Source organism: Leucoraja erinacea, chromosome 14 (assembly GCF_028641065.1).
Source record: "Leucoraja erinacea ecotype New England chromosome 14, Leri_hhj_1, whole genome shotgun sequence".
NCBI lineage: Eukaryota > Metazoa > Chordata > Chondrichthyes > Rajiformes > Rajidae > Leucoraja > Leucoraja erinaceus.
This window is the reverse complement of record NC_073390.1, coordinates 24892097-24904932: the sequence shown is the minus strand read 5'-3', so window position 1 is coordinate 24904932 and position 12836 is coordinate 24892097. Positions and strand designations below refer to the sequence as shown.

Below are 12836 nucleotides of genomic sequence, written 5' to 3'. Positions count from 1 at the left end.
TAGTATTTCTCCTCTCATTTTACCGTGGAGAAAGACGTCTAGGGAATTTGGGACAGATAATGGAAATATCTTGAGGACAGTCCTTGTTATGGTCAAGGAGCTGCTGGATGTCAAAAGGTGTACGAAGGTAGATACATTTTCCAGGCCTGATCAGATACATCCAAGGATATTGGGAAGCTAAAGAAGAAAGTGCAGGAGCCCTGATAAATGAATGACCATTAGACATGGGTGAGGGTGCCAGATAGCTCGAGTGTGGCTAATATGTCTCTATTTAAGAAGGGCTGCAAGCAAAAGCCTGAGAACTATAGTCTAAGCCAGGTATTATCCTGTGTAATGCAGGCACGTTATTACCAAACCTTGCAAAACCGGTGACCAAAGGATTTGGAGGCATATTCTTTTGTTTGACTGTTCTTCCCATTGATTGCAAGGCTTTGCGCGTGTTTGTAATTTGACATCAGTTTGGCCCCGTGATCTGACACTTTCTATGTTCCCCTGTGAGAATTCATACTGTGACACTCTGTCTTCCTCCTCAGGTTCCCTGACAATTTTGAGAAGCTGTCCCCTCCAATCTTACAGATGACTGAGGTAGACTTCAATTATAATCCCGAGAGTCCCATCTTTAAAGACCTCTCAGTGTCTGCTGATCAGGACTCCCGAATTTGCATCGTAAGTACATTTATTCTGTTACTGGATGCCTTAAACTTCCTAATGTCTGTGTCTGCACCAGATCAGAGTGGTTGAAAGTGCACTTTTTGTTGACAGCTGGCCGATGCGGTTCTCCTGTCTGCTCACCCAGTTAGGCAGAGGAGAGCATTTGCATGGTTACATCAGGACTTGATCCCCAGCATAAGATGGTGTTCAGCTGCAGCGGTGATATGGCCACAACTGGTCTCAGCTCCCTTGTGTTCAGAAAGGGACAATTGACTCGAGTCCCTATTCTTGATTGTTATCCTGTGAGGTTGTTGGGGGTTTATGGGTTGTATGTGAAGCTGTAAAAATAAATTGCTGGAGGAACTCTGGGTCAAGCAGCATCATTAGAGGCAGGAGATGTTGGCATTTTGGTTTGAAATCCTAGTGTTGAGTCTTTACCTGAAACAGTGACCATCTGTTTGCCTCCATAGAGGCTGCCTGACCACAGTTTAGATTTTGAATTGGGTTCCAGCATCTACAGTCTCCCATGTCTCTCGGTGTAAAACAGACCATGGAAGTTGCGGTGGCTTTGGATCAGGTTTTAGTCTTTCCATGGTCGAACAGAACTGCTGTCTCATGATTGCTGTTTTGGCAAAATGCAGAGGCTTTGGTCTGAGTGTTCCCATCAACAGGGATGATTTCAGGAGGAGAGCACAATGGTGATCAGTAGGGAAGGGCAGACATGGGATGTATGGGAACAGTGAATGCCTGAGGGTGTTGCTGTGCTCTGTGTGGACATCACATACACAGCTGCTGTCACAACGGCCTCTGCAGCACTCAAATGAAAGGTCCCTCTGGGCATGCTGTGTGCGCTTCAGTTGTGAGCACTGCAATAAGGCAACAGAAAATTTACAGAGGATATGTTTGTGCCGTTTGAAATCAAGTCTAATCCCACCTTCCTTACAGTCACGGCTCTTCGAGAACACGTGCAGGTTGCTCCTCCCCCTCATAATTCTTCTATCAATTAATATATCTCTTCACCTGCATTTTTTTTTAATACTCCTCTACTGGGATCTAGGTCCTTCCAAAGTCCTTCCAGTGTCTCAAAATATCATACACTTTGTAGTGCAGAAGCCACTTGCTGTTGTTGATCTATAATTTCTGTTCTGTCTACAGGTGGGGGAGAATGGCGCTGGTAAAACAACACTGTTAAAGATACTGCTCGGGGATCTAGCACCAGTTCAAGGCATTAGACACGCACACAGGTACAATCTTGTAAAACCATGTAAATAACTTTGCCCAGTTGAGGAAGAGTGCCCTTGGAAAGATACTGTGGTTAAATCTGCTGATAGTTGTATACCATAGGAAGAGGACTTTTAATTAGATATCTAATTGTCCCTTTCTTTTCCAACTACTCTTATTCTTCGATGGCTTTCCTTACTTATCAAATTCCTATATCAGTTTCTGTTGAGTCTAATTCCGCTGTTTCCAGGACTCAAGGGCCTGAGCTACAGGCGGAGGTTGTGCAGGCTATCATTTTATTTCTTGGAGCGTAGGAGACTGAGGGGTGATCATATAAAGGTGCATAATAACATGAGGGGAATAGAGTGGGTAAATGCACAGTCAGGGGAAGAGGAATCAAGAACAAGAGGGCACAGGTTTAAGGAGAGATTTAATAGAACCTGAGCGGCAACTTTTCACGCAGAGGGTGGTGTGTATATGGATCGAGCTGCCAGAGGAAGTAGTTGAGACAGGTACTATAACAGCATTTAAAAGAAACTTGAACAGAAAGCTTAAGGGACAAGGAACAACCCAGCTGTGTGAATATTGATTTCTCTAACTTCAAGTAACCGTTGCATCTCTTCTCTCCCCGTCCATCCACACCCTAGTTGTTGTACTAGTTTCACTGTCGTCCTGCTGAGTTTCAATGTTTATATAACTCGTTATCACCTCACCGCAGCCAACAATAGACCATTGTGGGCTCCACCTTTCTTTGATCATTACCTTTTGCATATCTTTTATTCATTTTTTCTATATCTCTCTTTATCACCGTATAATTCTCATGTCTCCCTTTCCCCTGACTCTCAGTTTGAAGAAGGATCTCAACCCTAAACATTGCCTATTACTTTTCTCCAGAGCTGCTGCCTGACCTGCGGAGTTACTCCAGTTTTTTGTGCATGTATCTAAGGCTTAGTGGGATATGGGCTAAACATGGGACTAGCTTATTTGGGGCATCTTGTCCATGCTGCCCAATTTGGCCCAAAGGGCCTGTTCCAATGCTATATAACTCTGATTGCCTATTTGGACAACTTATTACAATTTACAGTAACAGTCTAGTGTTTAGAGATGTAACATGCAAACAGGCCTTTCGGCCCACCGAGTATGTCGACAATCGAGCACCCGTATACTAGCGCTATGTCCTACACATTAGGGGCAATTTACAGAGTCCAATTAAGCTACAAAACCGCACACCTTTGGGATGTGGAAAGAAACCGGAACACCCGGAGGAAACCCACGTAGTCATAGGGAGAACATGCAAATACCACACAGACAGCACCCATGGTCAGGATGGTCAAGTCTCTGGCACTGTGAGGCTCTGGCTCAACCTGCTGCGCAACAGTCCCAAAGAGGGAGATTCACCAGAATCAATCTGAGTGGCAAATACACTTCCATTTGGCGGGATTGGGCTGTACACCACATAACATGGAAGTGGGACATTATTGAGTGACCTGCCCACGTGTCTATCATCAAATCTCTGTCCAAATTATTCTACACCCTCTGTCCAAGTTGTTCAGCCTCTCTTTTCCCACTGCGCTCTCATGTCCCCTGTTCAGCCTCTCTCTTTCTACCCATTCTGCCTCACCTCTCTTGCCTCCCCTTGACAATTCCTCTCTGGCTGCCATACTCCACTCAGTTTCTTCTCATTCATTGCTGACAAGTGAATCATAAGGAGATTGGAACCTGCTCGCATTCCCAAAGTTTGGCTGCACAGTCCTGGATTGGTTTATGTTATATCCCCGGATGACAAACAAAGCAATGGTCCCTCTTCTGGCTAGATCTATATTTTTTGTTTCCTATTATAATACTGGGTGGAGTGATGAAGACCAGTTGTGAGGACGTTCGGGATCCCGTTCATTCTCATGGCTACAAAATTCCCAGGTAATTCGCACCATGGTCCCTGGTTGGGGTTTATTAGTTGCTGACAAGTGTGAGAAATAGGCAGGAGATTGGAACCTGACCAATGTGAATAACCCCTTCAGTGTGAGGACGTGAAATGATGGCCATTCCCAAAGTTTGGCTACTTCAGTCAGCTGCACAGTTTTTAGTTCCAGTAGGGAAAAATCTGCCCTCAGCAGGCCCGCGATTTTGGCGCTGTGGAGGGGGCGGGTTATACACGTTCAGCCATTAACGAAAAAATCGCTGCAAGACCCGGTCGCAAAAGGTATTATTAGTTTTATAGGCCTCGATAATATAGTTCGAATAGTTTTAAAATTACTGTTTAATTCCGCAAATGGTCAAACAATTAAAGGTATGTACCTTATTTTTACATTAAATGGGGATATATTATATCAAATTATCTATAACGAATAGCTCATTTTGGTATTTGGCAGTATTTTTCTCGGCATTTGAGGGCACTAATCCAGCGCTATGTCAACATTCTAAACCGGCGCGTTCCACATGAACCCACTAGAAAGCCGATTTAAATGGGCATTTATTTACAGCAATTGAACACTAAATTCCTTCCATTTTGCCTATAAATTAATGTAAATTAGATATCAAAATCATGTTATATTGTGAATTATTTGTGAATAATCTTTGGACACTTAGGCTATTTAAAATGTTAATCTTTCCTTAAGAAATGGGCGTTTGATTATCCAAGATCACAGCTTTTTTGTAATGTCCATTTGAAAAAGCTACTTATTTTAACTACTAAACCAGGTTCGCTTCTTAATAAACAGACACCACACAAAACTGTTTGGTAGACCAGTTCAAAACTTTACTTTAACATGGGTGGACACTTGACTGTCCTCGGTCACCTTCTCTGACCAGAATTACATTGCTTTAAATAAACCCCATTCCACAGACATTAGTCATGGTCAGAAGTACTGGAAAAGGTTTCCACAGAATGCATCACATCAAACCTTTTTTTTACATGGTACAAGATATACTAAAAACATTGTCCATTTGTTTTATCTCCAAAGAGACGACCCTTGCTCTGTTCGCTGCTTCCTCTGTCATTTGGTCCCTCATAAACATAGGTCACTTGTTTACAAAGAACAAGGTTTATTTCTCTCTTCCTTTATGCCTGCTTAAACATTGGTTATTTGATCTCTACTTCAAAGATATCTTTAGCCTGTCATTGGGGACCATGCTAGGATTTAATCTCCCACACCCACAACCTAAGGGTGGAACTTGACACTAAATTAAGCTGTAAGCTAGCCCAGAAACCAATTTAATATCTTCTTATATTTTTAACTAAAACTCGGCTTCATCACATTGAAAATCAATAGGGAACAAGATGCTAATTTCCGAGTATGAAAATGGTCATAACTTTTTTAATACTTGAGATATGAAAGTGAATTTGGTGTCAAATTAAACTTATTGTTATGCTTTATCTGATGGGATAAATTGCAGACTTGATTTTTTAAATCTCAAAATTTTGTAACATTGCTAAATACAGCGTGGAAAAACAAGCTCTTCGGCCCACCGAGTCCAATCGACCACCCATCTTGGAATTAAATTGCATCTGATACTCATCTAAATATAAATGAACAAAATCACATCACAAATGATTAAGTCCAAGGATGATTGTCACAGTACACACTGTTAGGTTATACTTAGAAACTTTGAACTAAAATAGTGAATTGGTTATTTACAATGCGGCTTACATAAACACTACAAATAATAGTGAGAGCAATGGATCAGGGCACTGAGGCAATTTGGTTCTATATTATGGATGAACGATTGGAGTAGAAAAGGAAGCCTTACAGCAGTTACGTGAGATTTCAGTAAGAGTACAATTCAAGTGTAAACAGAAACTGCTGTATATACTCAGTAAATCAGGCAGCATCTGTGGAGAGAGAAACACAGTTAACATTTCAGGTTGACGTCTTTCAGCCCAAGGTAAGCTGGAAATGGGACATTAATTTGTAGAGGGGGAGAGGTGGAGAGAAAAGTAATGCCTGTGCTAGTGTGATAGATTGACACAGAAGATGGTGGAGCTGGCTGGGAGAGGATGGTGAATGCTGGTGAACCTGGCTGAAGGAAAGTGGGTGGGTGGGAAAAAAAAGTGCTAGAGACAAAACACAGCAGTTACTGGATATCAGAAGAGATTGCTGGTCAGGCAGCATCAGTGGAGAGGGGAAAATTGGCTTATTATTTTAGTTTAGGGATACAGCAGGAAAACAGCCCTTTGGCCCACCAAGTCTATGCGGACCATCGATCACCCATTCACACTAGTTCTATGGTATCCCACTTTCTTATCCCACTTTCTTATACACAAGGCACAATTTACATAGGGTCACTTAACTTACAAACCATTGCATCTTTGGAGTTGTGGGATGAAACTGGAGCAGCTGTAGGAAATCCATGAGGTAAAACGTGCAAACACCTCAGACAGTACCGGAGGTCGGGATCAAACCTGGGAACCTGGCACGGTGAGACATCAGCTCTACCAACTGCGCCACTGTTAGCCCCATATCAATTGTTACATATAAATTTGACACAAAATTGAATGGCTCGCTCTCAGAAATTGTTGAACAATGTCCAATCTTGAGGACTATTCTGTGCTTATTTGGAAGATGAGATGCTATTCTAACCTTGTGTTGAGTCAAGGACACAAAGTTAAAGTGGGAGATGGCTGGAGAGTTAAGATCAGCACTCAGGATCATTTGTGTACACCCTTGGTGTTTGCACAGAAGCCGCTTAATCCAGTTTCCCTAATGCAGAGAGTCTCTGTCGTTTTGATCTCTGTACCCAAGGGTGCGTTTTGAAGGATATACTTGCCTTGGAAACTATGTGGTTTAGATTTACTGGCTTATTCCCTGGAATAAACAGGTTGCTCTATGAGGAACAGGAGAATACGGCTTGGCTTGTACCTAGTGGAGGTTGGATCGAGCGACCAAACTGAAATTCAGAAGGGAATTGTAGACACAAGGAACTGCAGCTGCTGGTATACTGAAAAAGGCTGGCATAACTCAGTGGGTCCAGCACATTGGGTATCTATTCTGAGATGTTGCCTGACCAACTGATTTAATCCAATACTTTTTTCTTTTTTTGTAGGGAATTAACAGGGTTATGGCAAAGGCTTTTCCCCCCAGAGTAAAGTAGGAACACTGTCAAGATAGGAAGTTATCCAACTTAATTTTGGATTAAGATGAGATGTTTACTCAGTGCTATGAAACTTGGAAGCTTTATTCCATAGAGTTAGGTTAGCTGTAGCTGATATTCAATAATATTATCACTAAAATAGAAAACAAATAGTAAAATTGTTAACCCATGAAACGGAGGAACTCGGCAATCCAGCAATATCTGTGGTGGGAATGGATAGATGACATTTTGGGTCAGTACCTTTCTTGAGACTCAACATCGTCTGACCATTTGCTCCACCAATGCTATCTGACCCACTGAGTTCCTCCAGCACTTTACATTGTGCTCAGATTTCTTAAGGTATGTGAAGAGGGAAAAATTAGTTAAGACCAAAGTTGGACCCTTGAAGGCCGCAAAAGGTGAATTTATTATGGGGAACAAGGAAATGGCAGATGAGTTGAACTTTGGATCTGTCTTCACTAAGGAGGACACAAACAATCTTCCTGATATAGTAGTGGCCAGAGGATCTGGGGTGACAGAGGAACTGAAGGATATCCACATTATGCAGGAAATGGTGTTGGATAGACTGATGGGACTGAAGGCTGATAAATCCCCAGGGCCTGATGGTCTGCATCCCAGTGTAATTAAGGAAGTGGCTCTAGAAATTGTGGATGCATTGGTGATAATTTTCCAATGTTCTATAGACTCAGCATCAGTTCCTGTGGATTGGAGGGTAGCTAATGTTATCCCACTTTTTAATAAAGGCGGGAGAGAGAAAACAGAATTATAGACCAGTTAGCCTGATATCGGTGGTTGGGAAGATGCTGGAGTCAATTATAAAAGATGAGATAGCCGAACATTTGGATAGCAGTAACAGGATCGGTCCGAGTCAGCGTGGATTTGCGAATGGGAAATCATGCTTGATTAATCTTCTGGAAGTTTTTGAAGATGTGACTAGCAAAATGGACAAGGGAGAGCCAGTGCTTGTAGTGTACCTGGACTTTCAGAAAGCTTTTGATAAGGTCCCACATAGGAGATTAGTGGGCAAAATTAGGGCACATGGTATTGGGGGTAGAATGCTGACATGGATAGAGAAGTGGTTGGCAGACAGGAAACAAAGAGTAGGGATTAACGGGTCCCTTTCAGAATAGCAGGCAGTGACTAGTGGGGTACCGCAGGGCTCGGTGCTGGGACCGCAGCTATTTACAATATACATCAATGATTTGGAAGAAAGGATTCAAAGTAACATTAGCAAATTTGCAGATGGCACAAAGCTGGGTGGCAGTGTGAACTGTGAGGAGGATGCTTTGAAAATGCAGGTTGACTTGGACAGGTTGGGAGAGTGGGCAGATGCATGGCAGATGAAGTTTAATGCGGATAAATGTTAGGTTATCCACTTTGGTAGCTAAAACAGGAAGGCAGATTACTATCTAAATGGCGTCAAGTTGGGAAAAGGGGAAGTACAGCGGGATCTGGGGGTCCTTGTTCATCAATCTCTGAAAGTAAGCATGCAGGTATAGCAGGCAGTGAAGAAAGCAAATGGCATGTTGGCCTTTATAACAAGAGGAATCTAATATAGGAGCAAAGAGGTCCTTCTGCAGTTGTACAGAGCCCTAGTGAGACCACACCTGGAGTAGTGTGCAGTTTTGGTCCCCTAATTTGAGGAAGGACATTCTTGCTATTAAGGGAGTACAGCGTGGGGTTACAAGGTTAATTCCCGGGATGGCGGGACTGTCATATGTTGAGAGAATGTAGCAGCTGAGCTTGTAGTTTAGAAGGATGAGACTTTTGGAGTTTAGAAGGATGAGAGGGTATCTCATTGGAAAATAAGATTGTTATGGGCTTGGACACGCTAGAGGCAGGAAACATGTTCCTGATGTTGGGGGAGTCCAGAACCATGGGCCACAGTTTAAGAATAAGGAGTAAGCCATTTAGAACGGAGACGAGGAAACACTTTTTCTCACAGTGAGTGTGGAATTCTCTGCCTCTGAGGCAGGTTCTCCGGATGCTTTCAAGAGAGCTAGATAGGGCTCTTAAAAATAGCGGAGTCAGGGGATATGGGGAGAATGCAGGAACGGGGTACTGATTGGGGATGATCAGCCATGATCACATTGAATGGCGGTGCTGGCTCGAAGGGCTGAATGGCCTACTCCTGCACCTATTGTCTATTTCAGCATCTGCAGTTCTTTGTGCCTCTTTGAAAATGGTAGAGCAGATTCTGGTTGTTTTCCTCTTAATCTTTTTGTTCTAAAAAGAACAAAGCGAAAATAATGAGGAAAGTCTTGGCTGATTTTAGTTTGTTCCAATAATTTTAATCCTTGTGATCCCTGATGAGTTGTTTACCTGGGCTTGGCTACACTGAGTTGGGGTCATTGTCCAGGGATTGCTTTGGGTAACACACACCTTGGAAATAAACAGCAAGTGTAGACAGCACTAGTGTGGCCATTGAATGGATTAATAATATCGTGCTGCTTTTAAAAGATTTTTTTTCATTATGGATTTTCAGGGAGGACGGAAGAGGAATACCGACATCAGCTGGGTGGTTATGGTATATCAGGAGACCTGGCTGTGAGACCTGTCGCCAGTCTGTCGGGAGGACAGAAGAGCAGGGTGGCGTTTGCACAGATGACGATGCCCCGGTAATCATCCTGACTTTCCTGTTGATTTGCACATCTTGTCTAGTTCGCTTCAGACTAAACTCCCAGTGCCTTTGCCTTCAACCGGAGAACTTGGCCGTGATGCTCCGAATCAGCTGCCTTTGCCTCTGCTTATTTGCATCACTTCTTTGTTCAAGTTAAATGGGCATCTCGGAGGTACCACAAAGTGTGCTCATAAAACTACCATATGCTTTTCCTTGCTCTTTTTTCTACTGCTGCCTTCCTTGGTCCAGCTCCTATACTACTAGTGACACCGAAGTGGAGTTTGCAAACAAAATAGCTTCTGACGTCCTTTCTTTTTCACTCAATAGTTGTCTTTTGCTGTGATGTTCTTGTTTCTTCACGAATGTCATCCATATTTAATATTCTTCCAATGTATGCCATTTGGTCCATTAGGTTTATGCCAGCTCTCATGGCAATCTGATCAGTCCCATCCCCCTTATTTCCCTATAACACCTGAACTTTTGCATCTGATCATCAAACTCTTGTGATTATCCTCCCATCACTTACACTAGGAGTAATTTACAATAGCCAACTCTCATGCTTACACATTTTTAGGATTTGTGAGGAAACCAGAGAATCCAGAAGAAACTAAACAATCAGAAAGATAATCTAGTAACTCTACACAGCACCTTTGGTCAGGATCGACCTGGATTGGGGGGGGGGGGTTGTGAAGCAGCATCACTCACTGAGCCACTCTACTTCCCTGCATCATCATTGAGTAAAATCCTATCCCGGTCTTAATGTCAGTACTTCCCACACCTCCACTACATAAAGATCAAAAGGAGGGGGTTTTATTCCGGGTTCAAAGTGTGCAGCATGCTGTTGTAACTGCTATCTTAAAGTATTGGCTGGCATTGACTCTGGTCATGCCGGAATGATTCAAGCCCAGAAGCTCCAACAGAGAGCACAACTATTCAACTCTGCCAGGGAGGTCATGTTACAGTTTTATAAGACACTAGACCAAGTGCAGACCCGTTGGTCTGCTCCCCAACGCAAGATTCCACCACTCACCAGTTCCCCCAACGCAATATTGCACCACTCAAGCATAGCCTTCAACTGCGCAGGCGTGGCTCATTTCTCCTCACTCCCCAGCACCCCCTCCTCCTCTTCACCCTCTTCAGTCACTAGAGGGAGGGTAGAGGGGGAGGGAGGGGGTAGAGAGGGTGTGAGTGAGGTAGATAGGGAGGGTGTAGAGAGTGGGACGTAGGGTAGAGGGAGGGGGTGAGAGGGCAATTACCCTCTCTACCCCCTCTTCTCCTTCAATCCCCCCACGCTCCTCACCTTCCCAGGATCTTTCGCCTCTCCACTCCTCATTCACCACGAGCGCTGGAGTGCCCCTCCATCCCGGAATGTATCGTCCTGCCTTGCGAGTGCACTGTGACGTCACTCGGATTTTTTTCCCCCAAAGTGGATGAGTTTGAAGAAATTGGGCTGTATTAAAAATTTCAAGGATTAATAACTTCGGAAATATAGGTGGGAATGCGACGGGAAAATGTTTATCTCCACCGCGGGAAAAATGTGAGTAGGATGTGTGAAAATGGGAAGGCTGTGGCCTAGCGTTTGGAAGATGATAGGAAAACCAGAGTGACACAGAGACACATCGTGGGCACAAACACAAACAATAGGAAGACTTTTAGTGTTATATTGGTGAGGCCACAATTACAAGGATGTTGCCAGGGCTCAGGGGCCTGAGCTAAAGGGAGAGGTTGAGTAGGTTAGGACTTTATTCCACGGAGCACAGAATGAGGGTTGATCCTATAGAGGTATACAAAATTATGAGAGGAATAGATTGGGTAAATGTCGTTTTTTGCCCAGAACAGTGGAATTGAGATCCAGAGAACATAGGTTTAAGGTGAGGGGGGGGAAAGCTGAGGAGTTTTTTCACACAAAGGGTGGTGGGTATATGGAACGAGCTGCCAGAGGATGTAGTTGAGACAGGTACTATAATAACATTTAAGAGACAATTGGACAGGCACAGGGATAGGACAGGTTTCGAGGGATATTGCCCATCGTGGACAATGGGACTAGTGTGGATGGCGCATATTGGTTGCATTGGGCAAATTCGGCCAAAGGGCCTCTTTCCACGCTGTACGGCTAAGTACATATTCAAATTTTGCCAGCTCAAGTGGTCCTCTCTCGCCCTGTATTCAATTTAATGGTTTGGTGTCTACATCAGCTGCTGACATCTGGGCAAAATCTGACCAGATGTAGTGGATTGAATCAGTTAAAGAACACAGAAACAGGTTCTTTGGACCAACTCATCCATGCTGACCAAGGTCTGTGTTTTTTTAAACAATCGTGAAGTTCCACAAGAATGACCGGCTTACTCCTTCTCTCGCTACATTTCTGTACAGTATATGATGTCTGAGTCTTGTCTTGCTGCTTGCTTATCACAATGTTTATTTTTCATTCACTTAATAAGTAATGTGTTGTGCTTTAATCTGCAGGCCCAATTTCTATATATTGGATGAACCGACCAACCATCTGGACATGGAGACTATTGAGGCATTGGGAATATCATTACAGAAGTTTAAGGTAAAATATTTGGGGGCGGGGGGAAGAGTGGGGGATTTTCATAAATGTGATTGAAGTATGAAGTGAGTGCTCTAATCAGGACCAGAAGAACCAGATTTCTTTGTTTGTCAAGCATACATTACAATAGTCAATCGGTGCAGGAGTAGGCCATTCGACCCTTCGAGCCAGCACCGCCTTTCAATGTGATCATGGCTGATCATCCCCAATCAGTACCCCGTTCCTGCCTTCTCCCCATATCCCGACTCCACTATTTTTAAGACCAACAATTACTGACCAACAATAGGGGATGTTATTCTGTACTTTTCTAAGCCAGATATCTGCATTAGCAGAAAACACCTTAAACACAATTTAAATATCTTGCACACTTTAAATGTTGTTCTTGATTGTTTATTGCCATCTAAAATTTCCTTTAATCGCCAAAGGTGTTCCCACCGTGCTGTTAAATGCCAGAATTTTTTGACCCAGCAAAGGAACAGCTATGAATTTCTTTCTTTCTTAAAATCTTTTTATTGTTTTTCCCCCCCAAAAAACATAAAAAACAGAGCAAAGAGAATAATAATAAACATAACAATGGCATTGATACGTAGGAATCAGGATTACATTAATAACAGCTGTGGTCAGGATGTGTATATTGAAGGGGAACCTAGAGGTGTGTACATATACCTACTGTCCTTGCCCTTTTGAGAAGTTGTACCAGTCAGT

At 43.2% G+C, this 12836-nt stretch overlaps 1 protein-coding gene across 1 annotated transcript in view; it reads left to right on the top strand.

Moving 5' to 3' along the window:
* abcf3 (ATP-binding cassette, sub-family F (GCN20), member 3) overlaps positions 1-12836 on the top strand; it is a 50058-nt gene that overhangs the window by 35921 nt on the left and 1301 nt on the right. The window contains exons 16-22 of the mRNA XM_055645864.1: positions 534-666; positions 1807-1905; positions 3924-3948; positions 7198-7220; positions 8577-8588; positions 9421-9578; positions 12047-12134. Coding sequence (XP_055501839.1) covers positions 534-666; positions 1807-1905; positions 3924-3948; positions 7198-7220; positions 8577-8588; positions 9421-9578; positions 12047-12134 — 538 coding nt within the window. The remainder of the gene's footprint in view (positions 1-533; positions 667-1806; positions 1906-3923; positions 3949-7197; positions 7221-8576; positions 8589-9420; positions 9579-12046; positions 12135-12836) is intronic.